Source organism: Podarcis melisellensis, assembly GCF_964234715.1.
Source record: "Podarcis melisellensis genome assembly, chromosome: 8".
NCBI classification, from domain to species: domain Eukaryota; kingdom Metazoa; phylum Chordata; class Lepidosauria; order Squamata; family Lacertidae; genus Podarcis; species Podarcis melisellensis.
Genome location: NC_138540.1, coordinates 6,409,376 through 6,426,802, shown reverse-complemented (window position 1 = coordinate 6,426,802; position 17,427 = coordinate 6,409,376). Strand labels below are relative to the sequence as shown.

At 44.9% G+C, this 17,427-nt stretch overlaps 1 protein-coding gene across 1 annotated transcript; it reads right to left on the bottom strand.

Annotated features, from left to right (window-relative positions):
• Positions 1 to 567: 567 nt before the first annotated feature.
• On the bottom strand, positions 568 to 17,407 carry NDUFA10 (NADH:ubiquinone oxidoreductase subunit A10). Its single transcript, XM_081923007.1, has 10 exons — positions 17,249 to 17,407; positions 15,239 to 15,407; positions 13,009 to 13,224; positions 11,948 to 12,034; positions 11,123 to 11,244; positions 10,003 to 10,082; positions 7,565 to 7,619; positions 5,440 to 5,525; positions 3,302 to 3,410; positions 568 to 912 (listed from the first exon to the last, which is right to left on the bottom strand). Exons 1-10 carry the CDS (start codon positions 17,309 to 17,311, stop codon positions 844 to 846), a joined length of 1,056 nt encoding a protein of 351 aa, XP_081779133.1. The 5' UTR covers positions 17,312 to 17,407; the 3' UTR covers positions 568 to 843.
• Between the last annotated feature and the right edge of the window lie 20 nt (positions 17,408 to 17,427).

Below are 17,427 nucleotides of genomic sequence, written 5' to 3'. Positions count from 1 at the left end.
CTCTGTCAGCAATCGTGCTGCAGCATTCTGCACTAACTACAGCTTCCAAATCAAGCGCAAGGGAAGCCTCACACAGAGGGCATTGCAGCGTTCCAGTCTGGAAGTAACCAATGCAGGAGAAAGAGCTCTGGAGTTTGCTTTCACGTTTGGATGAGGATAGAGGGAACTCAAGCCCTCCCTGGCAAATTCCTCCTTAAAAAAAAAAGGGGGGGAGACACTGCCCAGCCACTTCTAAGACGACAGACAACAGGCACTAGAAGAGAAATCTAGCAATCTACTCTGAGACCGCACATTATTCTTCCTCTGAGCCAGACTGGGCCTTCAGGTAACTGCACATTTCCCCCCACTGTGGTTTCCACCAGCTGGAATTCAGAAGCATTGCTGCCTCCGACTACGCAGGCAGAGCATAGCCATTGTGGCTGGCTGCCGTCGATAGCCCTCTGCTCCGTGAATGTGTCTAATTCTCGTTTAAAGCCTTCCAAGTTGGCAGCCAACACCGCTTCCTGCGGGAGCGAGTTCCCATCGTTTAACTATGTGCTGTGCGAAGAAAAATGCTCACTAAGAAAATAGCACGAGTAAAGGGTTTTATTTCATCCAAATCCAGCCAAGCTCCTGGACCAGCCACCATTGTGATGATAAGACCACATTCCCAGGGCCATGCCTACCTGCCATGCCAATCACTTATCAGTCTTCCTAATGGGTTTCAGCTGAGAATTACTTTGCATGGAAGCCGATTTAGACTTCGTTCTTTTCAAGGTCATTCGACAATGACCTGGTCGTGTCGGTCCAGCTTCAGGCATCACCCACAAAAGGCAGGCTGATAGCAGGAGCTCCACCAACCCGTTATTTCAGCCAGATCCATTTGTCGCCAGCCTCAGCGTTGTAGCCTTGTTCGTATTTACGTCCAGGAAGCTGCAGTAGAAAGCACAGAAGATCAATGAGGATAAGGGCACAGCTTCACTCTTCACATCACTCCCCTGAAAATATAAGAGCAGGCCTGCTGGATCAGGCCAAAGCATCCTGTTCCCACTGTGTCTAGCCAGATGGCTATGAGAAGGCAGACCTGAGTGCCACAGCAGTTCTCTCCCTAACTTTAGATTCCCGACAAGTGACATTCAGACGCATAACGACTCCAGGAAAACAGGGAGAAGAATATTGTCGCTGTGGCTCATAGCCATAAACAATTCCCTTTTCAAAGGCGGTGGCTGCCACATCTTATGAGAGCCAATTCCACGGCGGCAGCACAACATAAAAAAGTCCTTCCTTCGGCTTCTCCAATGTTTAGCTTCACCGCATGACCCCATTAAGGTAAAGGGACCCCAGACCATTTAGGTCCAGTCGCGGCCGACTCTGGGGTTGCGGCGCTCATCTCGCTTTACTGGCCGAGGGAGCCGGCGTACAGCTTCCGGGTCATGTGGCCAGCATGACTAAGCCGCTTCTGGCGAACCAGAGCAGCGCACGGAAATGCCGTTTACCTTCCCACCGGAGCGGTACCTATTTATCTACTTGCACTTTGATGTGCTTGCAAACTGCTAGGTGGGCAGGAGCAGGGACCGAGCAACGGGAGCTCACCCTGTCACGGGGATTCGAACCGCCAACCTTCTGATCGGCAAGTCTTAGGCTCTGGGGTTTAACCCACAGTGCCACCCGCGTCCCTTGTGACCCCATTAGGTTCTAGCATTATATGAGAGGCAGAGAAAGCTGCTCTCATTCCACTTTCTCTATACTATGCATGGTTTTATACACCTCTTGCCATGTTCTCAACACACACACACACACACACACACACACACACACACACACACTCTCTTAAGTGTGTTGTCATAATAAAATGTTCCTTTCTCCTTGAAAAAAGCCTGACCATGTGGGCATGAGGTGGTAGCCATCCTTCATAGGGAGCTCTTCCAGCTTCATGATATTTTGGTTGCCCTTTCTGAGCCCTTTGGGGGATGGCAACCAGAACTGAACAGTTTTTCAACATAGGTTTTTTTTAGCAGGCTGTGGAAAACACTGACCCCGCAAACTTATAATGGACTGATAGCCATTCCCTCTCCTCTCTGGTTCTCTCATAAGAACATTAGAAGAGCCTGGCTACTGGATCAAGCCAATGGCCCATCTAGTCCAGCTTCCTGTTTTCACAGTGGCCAGCCAGATCCCTCTATGGGAAGCCTGCAAGCAGGATCAGAGAATGAAAGCCCTCTCTCCTCCTGTGGTTTCCAGCAACTGGCATTCAGAAGCATTGTTGTCTCTGACTGCCGAGGCAGAGTATAGCTAGTAAGCCATCAACAGCCCTCTCCTTCAGGAAATTCTCTAATCCTCTTTTAAAACCATCTAAGTTGGTGGCCATCACTGCCTCCTGCGGGAGAGCCAAAGTTTTAGTGCTGTATGAAGAACTGCAGCTGCAGATCTCCAGAGAATTCTTTTTTAAGAAAACTGCAAGTTTCAGAATTCTTGTGGGGGGGGGATTGGGCACAAGTTATTTTTTTATAACAGTGTACATTTTTAAAAAGTAATTTTTACATTTATTCTATTAAAATAATTCAACATTAATACATATTACGAATATACAAACATACCTTTTATATAATCCTTAAAAATATTCATACATACCCACACTCAATCCCACACATACTTTTCCCACCACCGTCCCTCACCCACCCTTGTGTTAGACCTCCAAACTATTCAATTGCAATTTCTTTCCACTTCTATTACTTTCTTTCATACACTTCTAAACCAGCTTTCTACTTCTTTTTCTGTTATACATTGTTATCCATCTTATTTAGTATTTCAGTATTTATAACGGAACTTGTTTATTCTAAAAATCACATTTTTCAATATGATTTTGCAAATATCCTTTAAACACCTTCCAGCCCTTGTCTATCTTCTCTTTTGAGATCCTTCTGATTTCTCCCATTGCTTTGGATATATTGAAATACTCCAATAATTTGGCAAGCCACTCTGTTTTTGCCGGTATTATACCACTTTTACATTTTTTTGTGTACAAAATACCACCTCTCTCAGACTACAGATCTAAAAGGTGAGCTGTTTGAGGATCAAATAACCTCATTTTAAAAATTGCTAAAGTGAAAAAGACGGGTGGTATATACAAGGCACCTGAAGTATCTGAGCATGAAACCAAAAGAACACTGACAAGATGAAGGTTCACAGCCCATCACCATCAAAAAGTACCAGCCTGCTGGACCTTAAACCTTAAATATGCAGGATGTCTCTTGGGAGTTCCTCTTCTGCCACCTTCCAAAATTACATTTTACTGTACCACCACTGAATGTTCTCCTCTCACCTCCTTGTATTCGTGAAACGCTTTGTCAGCATCGAGGCCTCCCACTGTGATTTCAGGTATGTAGAAAGGGAGAGTTGTAGGAAGGATCACAGTGTACTTGTCCTGTGCCCTAACATGCAAAAAATAACAACAGCAACTTGGTTATGCTTACTGAAAAGGCAGCAGCTTTTGTGATTTACACTGGGGGGGGGGAGCAAGAAAAAAACGACAGGTGCTCCTAAGTTAGCTGTGATTCCTGCATTGCAGGGGGTTGGGCCAGATGACACATTGGATCCCTTCCAACTCCACAGTTCTATGATTCTGTGAATGTTCTTTTCCGAAGGAAGGCAGGTGACATGCAGGCGGAAAGGGAAAATAATAACTTTGTGGCCGAAGTTCCCTGACCTGTCAGACCGGTGTGGCACACATTCAAATGAGGCTATATATGGAGTTGAGATGCTTATCTCCCACCTTCCTGCCCAAAAAGTACCCTGGAGACACTCTTATCAAAATGATAACAAATCTTTCCCTTAAAAAACAAACAAACCATGAAATCAATTTGAGGAAAGGGGACTCTATAGGAACAGAATGGGCTAGTTTCGTTTTCTGCCATTTCCCCCTTTTAAGGATACATGACACCTTTGGATCCAGCTGACATTTCCGAAGAACTTTGAAAGGCAGGAGGATATGATGATAGTATGAGAAAATGCCATAGAGTGGGCCAGTCCTTGTTTTCCAAGAGGGAACCACCCTGCTGTTTTGCAAAAGGGCAAGTAGAAATACTTGTATAAATAAAATTATGGATAAAAGCCAGTTAACACTGGCAGCAGCTTTTGTGATTCACACTTGGGGGGGGGGGACAAGAAAAAAATGACAGGTGCTCCTTTCAATCTATCGACATCAGAGTTTACCACCCACCCACCCAAAAGCAGGCCAGAGTTCCACAGAGGGGGATAGAGAGACAGCTTTTCTTTTTCCTCGGCGTGAATTAAGTACCGGCTTCAAAGGGTGCTTGCTGCCTCTCTGCATGAGTCTCTACTCTGCTTTGCCTCTGCACAGGGCGGGCATCTCTACCTAGCAAATGAATGTCCCATTAACTCGGGCACAGAAATGCAGCTGTACTGTCCATAGGAGAGCCCACTGCACCTCTGTATGTCATTGCTCTTGGCTGCTAATCAGAGGGCATAAAAAAACCAGGGTTAGCATCCCCCTGAGGGGAAGGCAATCCCCACTGTGAAGCACCTCCAACTTCAATCCTAGATAAAAAAATAAAAATATATCAAGAGTATGCCTTGATAATCCAATTGGCAAAAATTTATAAATCAAATACCTGTTGGAGATGCAAGAAAGAAATAGGAACAATGTTTCACATGTGGTGGGAATGCCGACCTATTAAACAATTTTGGAATGAAATCTATGAAGAAATCAAAAAGATGTTTAAAATATCTTTTAGTAAAAAACCAGAGGCATTCCTTTTAGGCATAATTACAAACGAAATTCATGGCAATCAAAGGAAAGTACTCCTCTATGCGACAACAGCTGCCACAATGCTCATAGCAAAAAACTGGAAAGGGGGGGGGGGAATCCCATCAATAAAAGAATGGCAAATTAAACTTTGTGATTATATAAATTTGGCAAGATTCACAGCATTCTTAAGGGGACAATCAGACCAAAAATTAGCAAAAGAACGGGACTGTGTTAAAGAATATAAGAAAAAAAATTGCATATCAGTATGTAACGAACGAAGCTTTGCAGGGTTAAAGAAATTGAAAAATGGTGCGAAAGGTATAAAGATAGAGGTAATTTACATTAGACACAACAATTCAGTAAGATTAAAAATTTTGAGGTCTCAAAACAGAGGAAGGAAGTCAATATGTACATAAAGATTATTATGATGGCATGGTTTTCTTTGTGGGTGTGGTTTTGTTTTGTGTTTTTTCTTCTTCTTTTGGATTTTTTGTTTGTAATTTTTGTTGTAATTTTGCATTGGGGGGAAAAAAGATAATCCAATATATAGGAAACACTGCTGTATGTATTCAGTTCTGAAACATTAAAGCTGTGCCACACTCCGCAGCAGGAGGCGGCTCTGAGATGCTTCTGTAGAAAGAGATGCAACATGAAAGGAATGAAAGGAGACTAGTTAGAAAGTCCATCCTTACAGAACCCTCAAGTGATGAAAAGAGACGTCATCCTGTTCGGGCCAAGGTCCCTTGTTGAACTTCAGGTACTCAATATCTTCTATTACCTGCCAAGAGAAAAGGATTAGCATCAATGCAACCAGCCAGCTCTCCACAAGGACATCTGAGCTTCTTTGCCAACACAAGCCTGCAAGGCCAAGATGACCAAGGGGTATATGCTGCACCACAGACGTTAAAGTACGGAGTTAAATGGGTTTTTAAAAATCAGCTTAACCTGGAGAACGAACTGGAATGAAATGCGGTGGGAAGTCTAAAACAGGCACCCCCAACCTGCGGCCCTCCAGATGATTTGGCCTACAACTCCCATGATCCCTAGCTAGCAGGACCAGCGGTCAGGGATGATGGGAATTGTAGTCCAAAACATCTGGAGGGCCGAAGATTGGGGATGCCTGGTCTAAAATCTGCAACAAGGAACTCCATTAAGTGCAGAGTTCAGGCAAGGTGATTAGAAAGGAAACAAGAGGCTGAGCAATTCCTGTTCCCAGCAAGTCAATATCCTGTAACTCACCCCCCCCCCCCATTTTGGTTTACAGTACAATCAAATCTCTGCCTTGCTTGGAAGGTAAGGATGGTCTGTGTAGGGGGCAGTTCCAAGGGAGTGGTTCAGATATACACGTTTTTGCATCTGGAATGTAATGCCCCCACCACAAGACACGATCGTACTGTGATTTGCCTACCTTCCCAGTGGGAACACAAAGTGGCTAACAGTTCAGCATCACACACAAAGAGAAATAATAAATCACAATATTAATAACTTCATAGCATAGACACCACTGCAGTATCACCATGGAGGCCATCTGAGAACTTCTGCCTGCAAAAGTGGTGTTCTTCCATTCAGCCATGAGCCCTCCCTTTGATCACTTGCAGGGGAAAGGACGCTCCTCTGAACCTCCTCTGAACCTCACTGGAAGTTGAAGGGACAAATTCTTGCCACCTACTTCCTACAGCTCCCCCAATACTCCAGGGGAAGAGGTGAAGGTGCATGTGTGATAAAACACACCTAGCATTCAAGGCCTTTTGTAAGCTGAATGCAACCCTTGCTCCAGGGACAGCCATATTGCTTTTCTTAAAATCATAGAACTGTAGAGCTGGAAGGAACCCCAAGGGTCATCTAATCTAACCCCCTGTAATGCAGGAATCACAGCTAAAGAATTCCTGACAGATCGATAAAACAATAAACATCTCAAAACCAATTCAACAACAATAATCTTTATTTACTGTCCAGAGACCCAACAAATCGTTACAAAGCAATACACAATTCATACAGCCTACCTCTAGGTTAAACAAGCATTTTGTTCAGAATATAGGGATCATTGGTTCTTGCAACCACCGATAAAAACTTTGCCACTGCTAATGTTCTAGCATATGTCCGGTCTTCCAATAGGAACCTGACATAGTGAGCCTCTGATTTTCCGGGAAAGGTACCAGCAAGGGTAGTATCAGTTCAGCCCTGGCTTGCTCATATTTTGCACAGTGCAACAAAATATGTTTTATGGAATCGATGTTTTGAGCACACAAGCTAAGTTTGTCCTGGTAGGGAACTCCTTTCAACCTGCCATCCAACACTGCAGAAGGAAAGACGTTTAGTCTGGCTTTGGTGAAAAGCCTTCGATAGTTTGGTACTGTCAGGTTTTTAATGTAAGATGTTAACTTAAAGACATGCCCATATTGTACCCCTACTGCCAGCGGACTACAGACTGCATGTGATTGAGATCGCAAGTCACTGTGTGCATTATCCCATAATCTTTGCTTTAACATCTTCATAACCCAGGTAATACGGTTGGGGGGGGGGTGACAGACCAATAGAGGTGACTTTTTTAGCCATGGCAAAACCAATTCTGATAGGGGGTGTTGGAAACAACATGCTCTGCTAGTCTAGTTGCACTTCTCTGAACATGCCCACTTTTTTTCATCCTTCCTGAACCTGACAAAGCAAAGCTGGAAAGATGGACAGTAAACACACAAGCAGTTTCCACCACCATGAGAGCAATGGAAGGGATCCTGCAAAAGAGGTCACACAAAGAGCAATGGAAGGGATCCTGCAAAAGAGGTCACACAAAGAGAGAGACAGCTCATGGAAACTTACTTTTTCCACGTGTTCAGCCTCACTTGTGGTATACTGCAAGACCTCAGAAGTCTCACTAGAAGGAAACAAGGTAACATTGAATCACTTTATTTGATATGGAGGAAAATAATAATAGTAATTGTAATAATAATTTATTATTTATACCCCACCCATCTGGCTGGGTTTCCCCAGCCACTCTGGGCGGCTCCCAACTGCATGTTAAAAACAATACAGCGTCAGACATTAAAAACTTCCCTAAACAGGGCCGCCTTCAGATGTCTTCAAAAAGTCAGATAGTTGTTTATTGCCTTGACATCTGATGGGAGGGTGTTCCACAGGGCAGGCACCACTGCTGAGAAGGCCCTCTGCCTGGTTCCCTGTAACCTCACTTCTCGCAGCGAGGGAACCACCAGAAGGCCCTCGGCGCTGGACCTCAGCTGGATGATGGGGGTGGAGACGCTCCTTCAGGCATACTGGACCGAGGCTGTTTAGGGCTTTAGAGGTCAGCACCAATACTTTGAATTGTGCTCAGAAACGTACTGGGAGCCAATGAAGATCTTTCAGGACCAGTGTTATATGGACTTGGGAAACAAGAGGCAACCCCCAAATCACATACTGCATGTATGTCATGGAGTCGCTACAGAATGTGCCATATCCCAGAGCTGCAGGAGAGATGAGAATGGATTCTGGAGGGGCAGCAGGACATATCTGGGGTAACACAACAACCTTTCAACGACAACATGCTTGGGAGAGGGTGGGGTGGAGGGCGGCAGCGGCAGAGAGACACAGCTGTAATCGCAGATTTTGGTGAGGTTCATTTGACAACAAGCCGAGCCTTTAGTGTCATTGGCCCAATCCTGTGGAATGCCCTGCCACTTGAGAGTGGCACCTTCTGTGCCAACTTTTAAATGCCTGTTGAAAACTTTTCCATTCTGCCATGCCTGTGCAGGCAATTAACAACACAATCCTCCACAATGGTTAACTGATATCTCTTTGTAACTTCTTTATGACTTTTATTGTATGGCTTTATGTTTAACTGCTGCGATTTTTTTTTTATGACGTAGCGGTACATAAACATTTTTATAATTAGTAAATAAATAAATAAATACGGAAGGGGAAAGCTACAAAATCATACGATACAATACAATAATCTTTATTGTCATTGTCCCATACAGAACAACGAAATTGAAAAATCTACGTAAGACATTCAAAACCCAACAAGCCTGCTACCCAGCTATCCCAACCTGGTTAGCCCCCTAAAAACTATGATACCCAATTTTTAAATACAATTGTTTTGTAAATAGAATTGTAGAGTTGGAAGGGACCCAGGGGTCATCTAGTCCAACCCTCTGCAATGCAGGAATCAAGAAGAACTAAATATGCCTTGAGTGTTTTCAATAGCACAGAAGGGTGAGATATAAATTGTTTTATTAAATAAATTCCAACTTGCAGAACGATAGCCTAAAAACATACAAGAAACAAAATATTAGCTAAAGGTGGATTAAGTTAAGCAAGTACAGGAGTTAAGAGGATCCAGAGCAGAAACAAGAGAGGTGCAGCAAAACAGAATTTTTAAAAAAGAAGTAATTAAGTTAATCTCTTCAAAGGTAATTTATATACTGTAAACTGGAAGTGTCTGAAATAATGTGGCAGAAGTAAAGGTAAAAGGACCCCTGACCATTACGTCCAGTCATGACCGACTCTGGGGTTGCGGCGCTCATCTCGCTTTATTGGCTGAGGGAGCTTCTGGGTCATGTGGCCAGCATGACTAAGCTGCTTCTGGCGAACCAGAGCAGGGCACAGAAATGTCCTTTATCTTCCCACCAGAGTGGTACCTATTTATCTACTTGCACTTTGACGTGCTTTTGAACTGCTAGGTTGGCAGGAGCAGGGACCAAGCAACGGGAGCTCACCCCGTTGCAGGGATTTGAACTGCCAACCTTCTGATCAGAAAGTCCTAGGCTCCATGGTTTAACCCACAGTGCCAGCCGCGTCCCTAATGTGGCAGAAAAGAATGCGTAAATTGAGTTGTTTGGAAAGCAAAATTAACGAAGATTTTGGACAGGACAAGAAGGGGTCAAAAACAAATGCAGTGTGAAGATGAAGAACCAACCAGGACAGGCCACACCTGAAGATGTGGGAGTAGAAGTCCAGAAGCAACTTGAAATGGGGCGAAAAGAGTGCAGCCAGATGTGAACCTGGAAAGGGTGGCACAAGGCAGAGAAAGAAAAGCCAAGAGGGTTAAGACAGATCAGCCTATGAATGGAAACACCCAAGAGGGAAGCACCATCGAGTTCTTTTATTTCAGTCCTTTGACAGAGAGCAAAGCTGAGATTTGCACTGTAATTTCTAAGGCCAGTCGTACATTAAAAACCAGAATACAAACAGCATGACACAAAGCTGCTGATGTACAAGCAGTTTTACTAAACAGTGCTTGTTTCGTGTTAACACGTACTAACCTTATCTGAGGCAGGAAAGATTTCTTGTAGCCATCTTCAATGCTCTGAAGATACGCAGGTGATACTTTCTTTTCATACGGCTTTAAAATAAAATAAAAATCACACATTCAAACTCAATGTGACTGAAGCTACTGCTGCTTTATTCATTTGACCAGCTGAAGTCATTTAACTATCACCTTTATTATAACATCTAGATTTTCCAGAGAGGCTTCAGAATTATTTGTACCAACGCAGTGCTGATCAAAGTCAGAAGATGCACTTGTCCAGGAAGGCCTTTCCCTCTTGCCCTTTAGTAATACCAGTAGGGGAGGGACGAAAAGTCACAGCACAAGACGCTTCTGTAACATTATTATTTATTCCTTTCCTACCCCACCGTTTCCTCCAAGGCACTGAAGGTGGCATACATGGTTCTCCCTACTCTGCTGGAGCAGAAGGAGATGGAAGTGGAACCACTCATTCCTTCCACTCAGCTGAGATCAGCTCCTCTCCCCCACCCTGAAATGTTCCCATTCCACCTGGCCATTGTAAGAAGAAACCATGCAGCTTTAACAACCAGTATCTGGGTTTGCTTGTTTGCTCTTCCCTCCTCATCCCCTTTTCCTTTAGCCTTGTATGTTTTAATTATAAGGCATGGACTGCCTTGTTTTATTGCCTTCTGTAAACCACACTGCAAGCCTTTTCAGCTCAAGAGGTTGGCAAAAATGCTTTATATAAACAAGGAAGCAAGCTGACTCGCAGAGTTAAAACATAATATATTCCTATGAGGACAGTCTTCCACACCCTAAAGTGATTTGTCAGTAGAAAAACAATCCCGGCACTACACTTCTGGAGAAGAAGCACTCTTTGTCAGACTAATACACTAAGCCCGCAACTCACGTGGGGGTTACAACCCTGGGGTCACACCTAAAGCCAAAATTACATGTAGTCAAAACACACTGAGTTCAATGGTCGGTGGGATGGCCAAAGTCTCTCCCCCCCCCCCCCCGTGCACTCTCTTGCTTCCCACCTCCTTTATTTGTTATTTTGCCAAGGTGATAAAGCTGAATGTGCACAAGTTAAATGTGTATAAGCTGCAGATTTATTGAACACAGTATTATTCGCCTGCCCAAACCTATCATACCTTGCCTCTCTCTTCAATCCTTTTCATTACTTCTGAGACAGGTACGTCAATATAAATGGTCAGGTGAGGTGGCAAGAAATCAGAAAGACTAAGATCCTTCATTGTATCGTAGTGCTCCACGCCTAGAAAGAAAGCCAGCAAGAGAATGCTTTCGTCAGATAAAGGCACATCTTGTTTCAGGCAGAGAAAATGCCTTTACACCAGCTATTCAAAACACTCTGTAGCAGATGTGTACTGTATCACATTGTGCCTGTGAGACCACCTTTGGAGAGTCAAAAAATTAAAAATCGCTTGCAGATGACCCAGCAAGCCCCCTTCTCCTGCTGCAATTATCTACTCCCTCATTCTCCTACCCAAGAGCCAGGAAGCTCTGTGGTTAGATCAGCACACACCAAGAACACAGCAACTCTTTGTACAAGGACAAGCCAAGGAGCTCCCTCATTGCCTAGCTCAGAGGTCATAGTGTGTCTACCTTGCAAGTAAAAAGTCCCAGATCAATTCCCTGCATCTCCAGGGAGGGTTGGGAGAAACTCCTACCCAACAGTAAGTTCCTTCTACTTACATGACGATGCTATATCACAACCCACCCGCCAACCACACACACAAATACCACAGTGGTCATGGGCAGAGCAGAGGGAGGTAAGTTTCAGGTCTGGGGAGAAAGCGGAAAGAGAGACCTTAGAGTTGGGCTCCCCTGTTCCAGTCCTACCTTCTCCCAATAGGATTCGGGCCTTGTTTGTTCGCCCCCCATAATCCAAAGCAGTACCGATGATGGCCGGGCTATAAATCTTTAAAATTAATAAAAAAATTCAAACGATGACTTACACCTCTTGTGGATGTAGCCCTGCTTATACATCGCCTCCAAGAACACAAAGTCACTGTAGGGGGAGCGCTCCAGAACCACTCCTTGCCCTGAAGTTAAACAAGAATCACAGCTTCAATATGAGAAACACCACCACTATTATTCACACAAGTTATGGAGTTTGGGCTTAGAGCGAGGCTAGGTTTTTATTTAGGCAACCTTTATTTAAAGCTTGCGCTCCTCAACGCTGCTTCTTATTATGATTTTCTCCCAGTTTGCAAAGCAGTATTATGCATGCAATAATTAATTTCTTGATACCATATCCTAAAGCCCACATGTTCAAGGTCTGCTAATCACAGGAAGAGCCTGCAGTTGTATCTTAAAGTTGGCAGGAAGTGCAGTGCTCTGCTTTGGCAAACCACTCGACCCTCCAGATCGTATTTGTTCAAAATACCTTTGAAGAAGTACAGTACAATCGGATCTTATACAGGAATTATGTTCTAGCAAAAATGTGCGTACTCAAACCACCCTATTTACTCTTCAGGAAATGTGTACCAAACAGGCCTTGCCCACCAAGCAAGGCAGAGAACTTTTAAGCAGGCAAGGCCAGCTCAATGTGTTAGCTCTGGGGTGCTTCTGCAGGGCCATCAGAGCTCTCATAAGATCTTACAGGGCTGTCCCCAGGCTTCCAAAGCCAGCACACCGAGAAAGCCTAGCCCAGCAAGGAAGGTAGAAAGTGTAAAAGCTCATTTTCACCCCCCCAAAAAACATGTGTGCATTTAATTTGCTAAATTTCAACCACCCTGTCTTCAATCATGCAAGTTGCAATTGCACAAGTACCGCTTCTCAAAACATTCTAGTCTTCATCAACCTGGTATCCGCAATGTCCAGGAAGCCTGCAGCCAATGAGACTTGCAATCCAAAACATATGGAGGGCACCAGGTTGAAGAAGACTGAAGAACCAACTATGGCTGGCTGCGGCTCTGTGAATTCCCAGTTATGTTTTTATTTTGCCACATTTTCTCTAAACAGAATCCAAATTTAAATTAGTAAGCTTATTTAAGAACAAAAGGAACTACATTACCTGTGGTCAGCAGGTGTTCCAGGGCATCAGCATACTGTAGGAGGCGGTTACTGAATAACCAGGCTTGAAGCCGATATGAGTTTCCATCTGGGTGTTTAGGACTGCTGTAAAATTTCTCCAGGCTACAATTACCGCTGAATTTTGAATCCAATATTGTTCTATCTCCTGTGACCCTGTCCACATAATGAATATCTGCTTCTGGAAAGTATCGCATACCTGGAAAGAGCAATCAAAGATTGGAAAGGGAAAGCTAGATATTGATGTTCATCTTAAGCCACTCCAGAATACAAGCTCAATTGCGTCTCTATACACATGCAAGGGCTTTCTTTACATTATCTACATTACATTAACTCTTCAACGACGTTCCACTCCAAGCCCACTTTTCAGAAACGAACCAATGCAAGACAACTGGAGGTCTCTGTCTTTAAAATAGTCTTCTCAAATCCCATCTTCTCCAGATGGCCACTGCTGTTTGTTTGTTTGTTTGTTTGTTTGTTTTATACACCTTATGTCCTGAGGGAGCAGGATGGATCAAAGTGTAATATAACACTAAGACCCCATTATTTAGGCTATTAGAAGTTGATTAAAAATCTTTTTTGTCAATTTAGAAAGTGTTTTTGATAAACAACAGATTCGTCAAGTTATTAATTATGCTTAAAATAAGCAACCAAAATTCCACAGGACTGACAGGTACTTTCTCATACAAGACATTTCTCCTCCTCCATCACATATTAGGGAACATCTCTTCTGAGACAGCACTTGCCAAAATACAGACACACATTTATAAACAAAGATGGTTTGTTGTTTACAAAGACAGGCAGTGTCGTACAATGGTTAGAGTATCAGACTAGGGCCTGGGAGAACAGGAGTCAAATACCCATTTGGCCATGAAGCTCACTAGGTGACGTAGGTCAGGTACTGCCTCACAGGGTTGTTGTGGGAGTGAAATGAAGAGAGGAAGAACTATGCACCTTAAGCTCCTTGAGAAAAAGATGGAATATAAATGCAATGATGCAATAGTTCCACTTCGTCTCCAAACGTATGTAGATTTGACGCAGAAAATATAACTTGTAACTAGTTTGCTATGGTTTTGTTAATTGTGCAATAGGCCTATATGAAATAAACCCTCCAACCCAGAGCGAGCCATCAAAAGTCAACCAGAATGAAGAGGGCTGTCATTGATACATACCGTATTTTTCGCACCATAGGGCGCACCGGACCATAGGGCGCACCCAGTTTTTTGGGGGGGAAATAAAGGGGAAAAAATTATTTCCCCCCCAGGTGCGGGGCTGGGGCGGGGGAAGCTAGAGCTTCCCTCGACCCCAGCCCTCAAACAGGCAGCTCTCCGCAAGCAGCGGGAGCGCTCCCGCTGCTTGCGGAGAGGTCCGCGAAGCCTGGACGCGCTGAGCTCAGCGCGCCCAGGCTTCGGCATGCAGGCACCTCTCCGCAAGCAGCGGGAACGCTCCCGCTGCTTGCGGAGAGGTCCGCGAAGCCTGGACGCGCTGAGTTCAGCGCGCCCAGGCTTCGGCATGCAGGCACCTCTCCGCAAGCAGCGGGAACGCTCCCGCTGCTTGCGGAGAGGTCCGCGAAGCCTGGACGCGCTGAGCTCAGCGCGCCCAGGCTTCGGCATGCAGGCACCTCTCCGCAAGCAGCGGGAGCCCAGCGCTGGGCTCCCGCTGCTTGCGGAGAGGTCCGCGAAGCCTGGACGCGCTGAGCTTAGCGCGCCCAGGCTTCGGCATGCAGGCACCTCTCTGCAAGCAGCGGGAGCCCAGCGCTGGGCTCCTGCTGCTTGCGGAGAGGTGTGCGAAGCCTGGAGAGCATGAGGGGTTGGTGCGCACCGACCCCTCTCACTCTCCAGGCTTCAGCGAAAGCCTGCATTCGCACCATAGGACGCACACACATTTCCCCTTCATTTTTGGAGGGGAAAAAGTGCGTCCTATGGTGCGAAAAATACGGTAGATAGTCTATACTGCTTCCCAAAGAAACAGCAACAGAAACTCACACCCAAAGCTCTGATACAAAAATTAAATAGAAACAGGGTGGGTGGGCAAAAAAATATCTCCCTCCTCCACTTGAATAGCCAAATACCTAGTTTAAGAGGAATGCTTTTGTCTGCCACCTAAAGATATGTAACAATGGCACTAGGTGAGCCTCCCCCAAGGAGGGCATTCCACTACCCAAAAGGTTACAAATTATGTGTGGGTTCCAACAGCAATACAGAAGTACATGCCTAGCTTCTCTGCTACTTGCTGCGCAAGCTTGCCCTTGCCGCTTCGTAGATTGCCATCCACCGTGAAGACTTTGCTGTATTCATTCAACCTTGGAGTAGTTCTCTCTCCCAAAAAATATGCCAGCCAGTTATACCGTAGGCTGCACCGGGAACTCACATGAAGCCTTGCCTAGAAGGGAAAAATCAGATTGAATTAACTATATTTGGGATTTAATGTTCTGCCATATTAACATTATATGCAACAAAACCATACTGTGTATGTGGTTGTTGTTGGGTTTTTTTTTGGGGGGGGGACTACAGTATTGACCTAACTCTGACAGAACTTTTTCAAAAAGAAACATTGGACATCATTAGATAGCTTTATACTGGTTTCACCAGAAATGCACTATTATTTATTTACAGAACACTATTATTTATTTATTGTTTATTAATTGCAATTACATCCCAACTTTTCCCCTCAAGGAGCTCAAGGTGGCATACATGGCTCTGCTGCTTCTCATTTAATTCGTAAAACAACCCTATGAGGTAGGTTAGGCCCAGGGTCACACCCACTGAACTACGAGGCTGAGTGGGGATTTAATCCCTGGCCTCCCAGGTCCTAGTCCAATACTCTAACTACAATATCACACTGGCTCCCTACAATGAACAGAACCCTCCCCAATTTTAACTGAGCTTCCTTTCATTGGACTCAGCTATACAGCTGCAAACAAAACGTTTTAAGTGTGATATACAATGTGACACAAGATTGCAATGGTGAGCCTTATGGAAAATTCAATGTATTTCTAAAAACGCTTTACAAAAAACGTTTTCAAAACGGTTTTTATATATGTGTAGATTCCACCATTAATACCAGCATATCACCAATTGTCACATTCACAAATTAAGATGGATTCAAACAATCATACAATGACTGAAATATTTCCAGCAACAACTTAATAGGCAAAATTTTCTATAGATTCTGGACACCCTAAAGGCCACCTTCTCCCCTATCTACTGTCTTATCTGTCTTCTTCAATAGCTGAAGTTCTGATACGTTCTGAACTAGCTGAAGTTCAACAGGAGCTACATAGGATCAGGGTCTTGTCAGCAGAAGAAAAGGAAACCTGCAGAGGCCCCAAACTGTCTTCAGACAACAGCAAACATTATTTATTTTATCTCAAGATAAAGCAGGACATGAATATTTCAAACCAATACCATTGGTACCAACTAGAAATCTCAAGTTTCTGTCACGCAAGAGATCAGTGTCACATTTCACATCAGTTACAAAGCCAACAGCTACTTTGCCCCCTCTCCATATCATATTTAAAAAAGGACAATTATTAAAGAGCATGGTTTCTTGCAATATTAGCAACCTTCTCTGAGGCATCTTAATGACTTTTCTATGTAAACCTACAACTCCATTGTATGTGTGTGTGTTTTTTAAGCAACTGTTTAACCGCGAGTCTTAAGCTCATTAAGTGAGTCCCTAAATCTGCATTTAGCTAAAAGTACTACTTCCCTGAAACATAAAACATAATCCCCTCCACACCGAAACCCCCTCAGAAAATGCCTCTTGGGTGACAATGTTTGCCATCTGCTGTGAACTCTCCAGATGGATGCTTGCGTTTGGCAATGACCTTTACCCAAACCGCTTTGCGGCGCTATATAAACACAGTAAGCAAAACAAGCAATCTGCAAAGCGCTGTTTTAAAAAGGTAAGAAAATTGAGCATTGGGGGCGGGGCTGGGGCAGCTTTCAGTCCATTATTAATTCCTGCAGTGGTTTCTGTTGACCCAAAGCGATGCGGCCCCAATTCCAGCCCGAGGTGGGCCTGCTCGCCTTCCTTCCTCCCCGTCCACCTCGCAGGGGGGGGGCCTTGGGGGGGGGGCCAGAGGCCGCCTCTCAGCCTAGCCCACCTCACAGGGTTGTTGTGGGAGAGGGAGAACCAAGGGCGGGCGACACCTTGAGCTCCTCTGAGGGGAAAAGGCGGGTCCACAAGGGAAGCCTTCCCCCCCCTTCCTTCCTACTCACCACCCTGAGCGAGCTGAGTCCCGCGCGGGCCCTCCCAGCCCGCAGCACCGGCGCCAAGGACATGGCGGCCCTCAAGGGTAGCGGCGGCCGCTCCAGACAGACAAGCGCAGCTCCCAGAGAGGCCGCCGCCTCCCGCGCCGCCAAATCCGTCGCGCCCCGATGACGTCCCGCGGAGGCCG

Excerpts from the sequence above, each read along its gene's own strand:
- NDUFA10 (XM_081923007.1), bottom strand. The coding sequence starts at position 17,311 with ATGTCCTTGGCGCCGGTGCTGCGGGCTGGGAGGGCCCGCGCGGGACTC. Across the intron at positions 7,620-10,002 it reads TCTTTCCTGCCTCAGATAAG|TGAGACTTCTGAGGTCTTGC; the intron begins GTTAGTACGTGT and ends GTTTCCTTCTAG. Across the intron at positions 913-3,301 it reads CGTTTCACGAATACAAGGAG|CTTCCTGGACGTAAATACGA; the intron begins GTGAGAGGAGAA and ends TTTCTACTGCAG.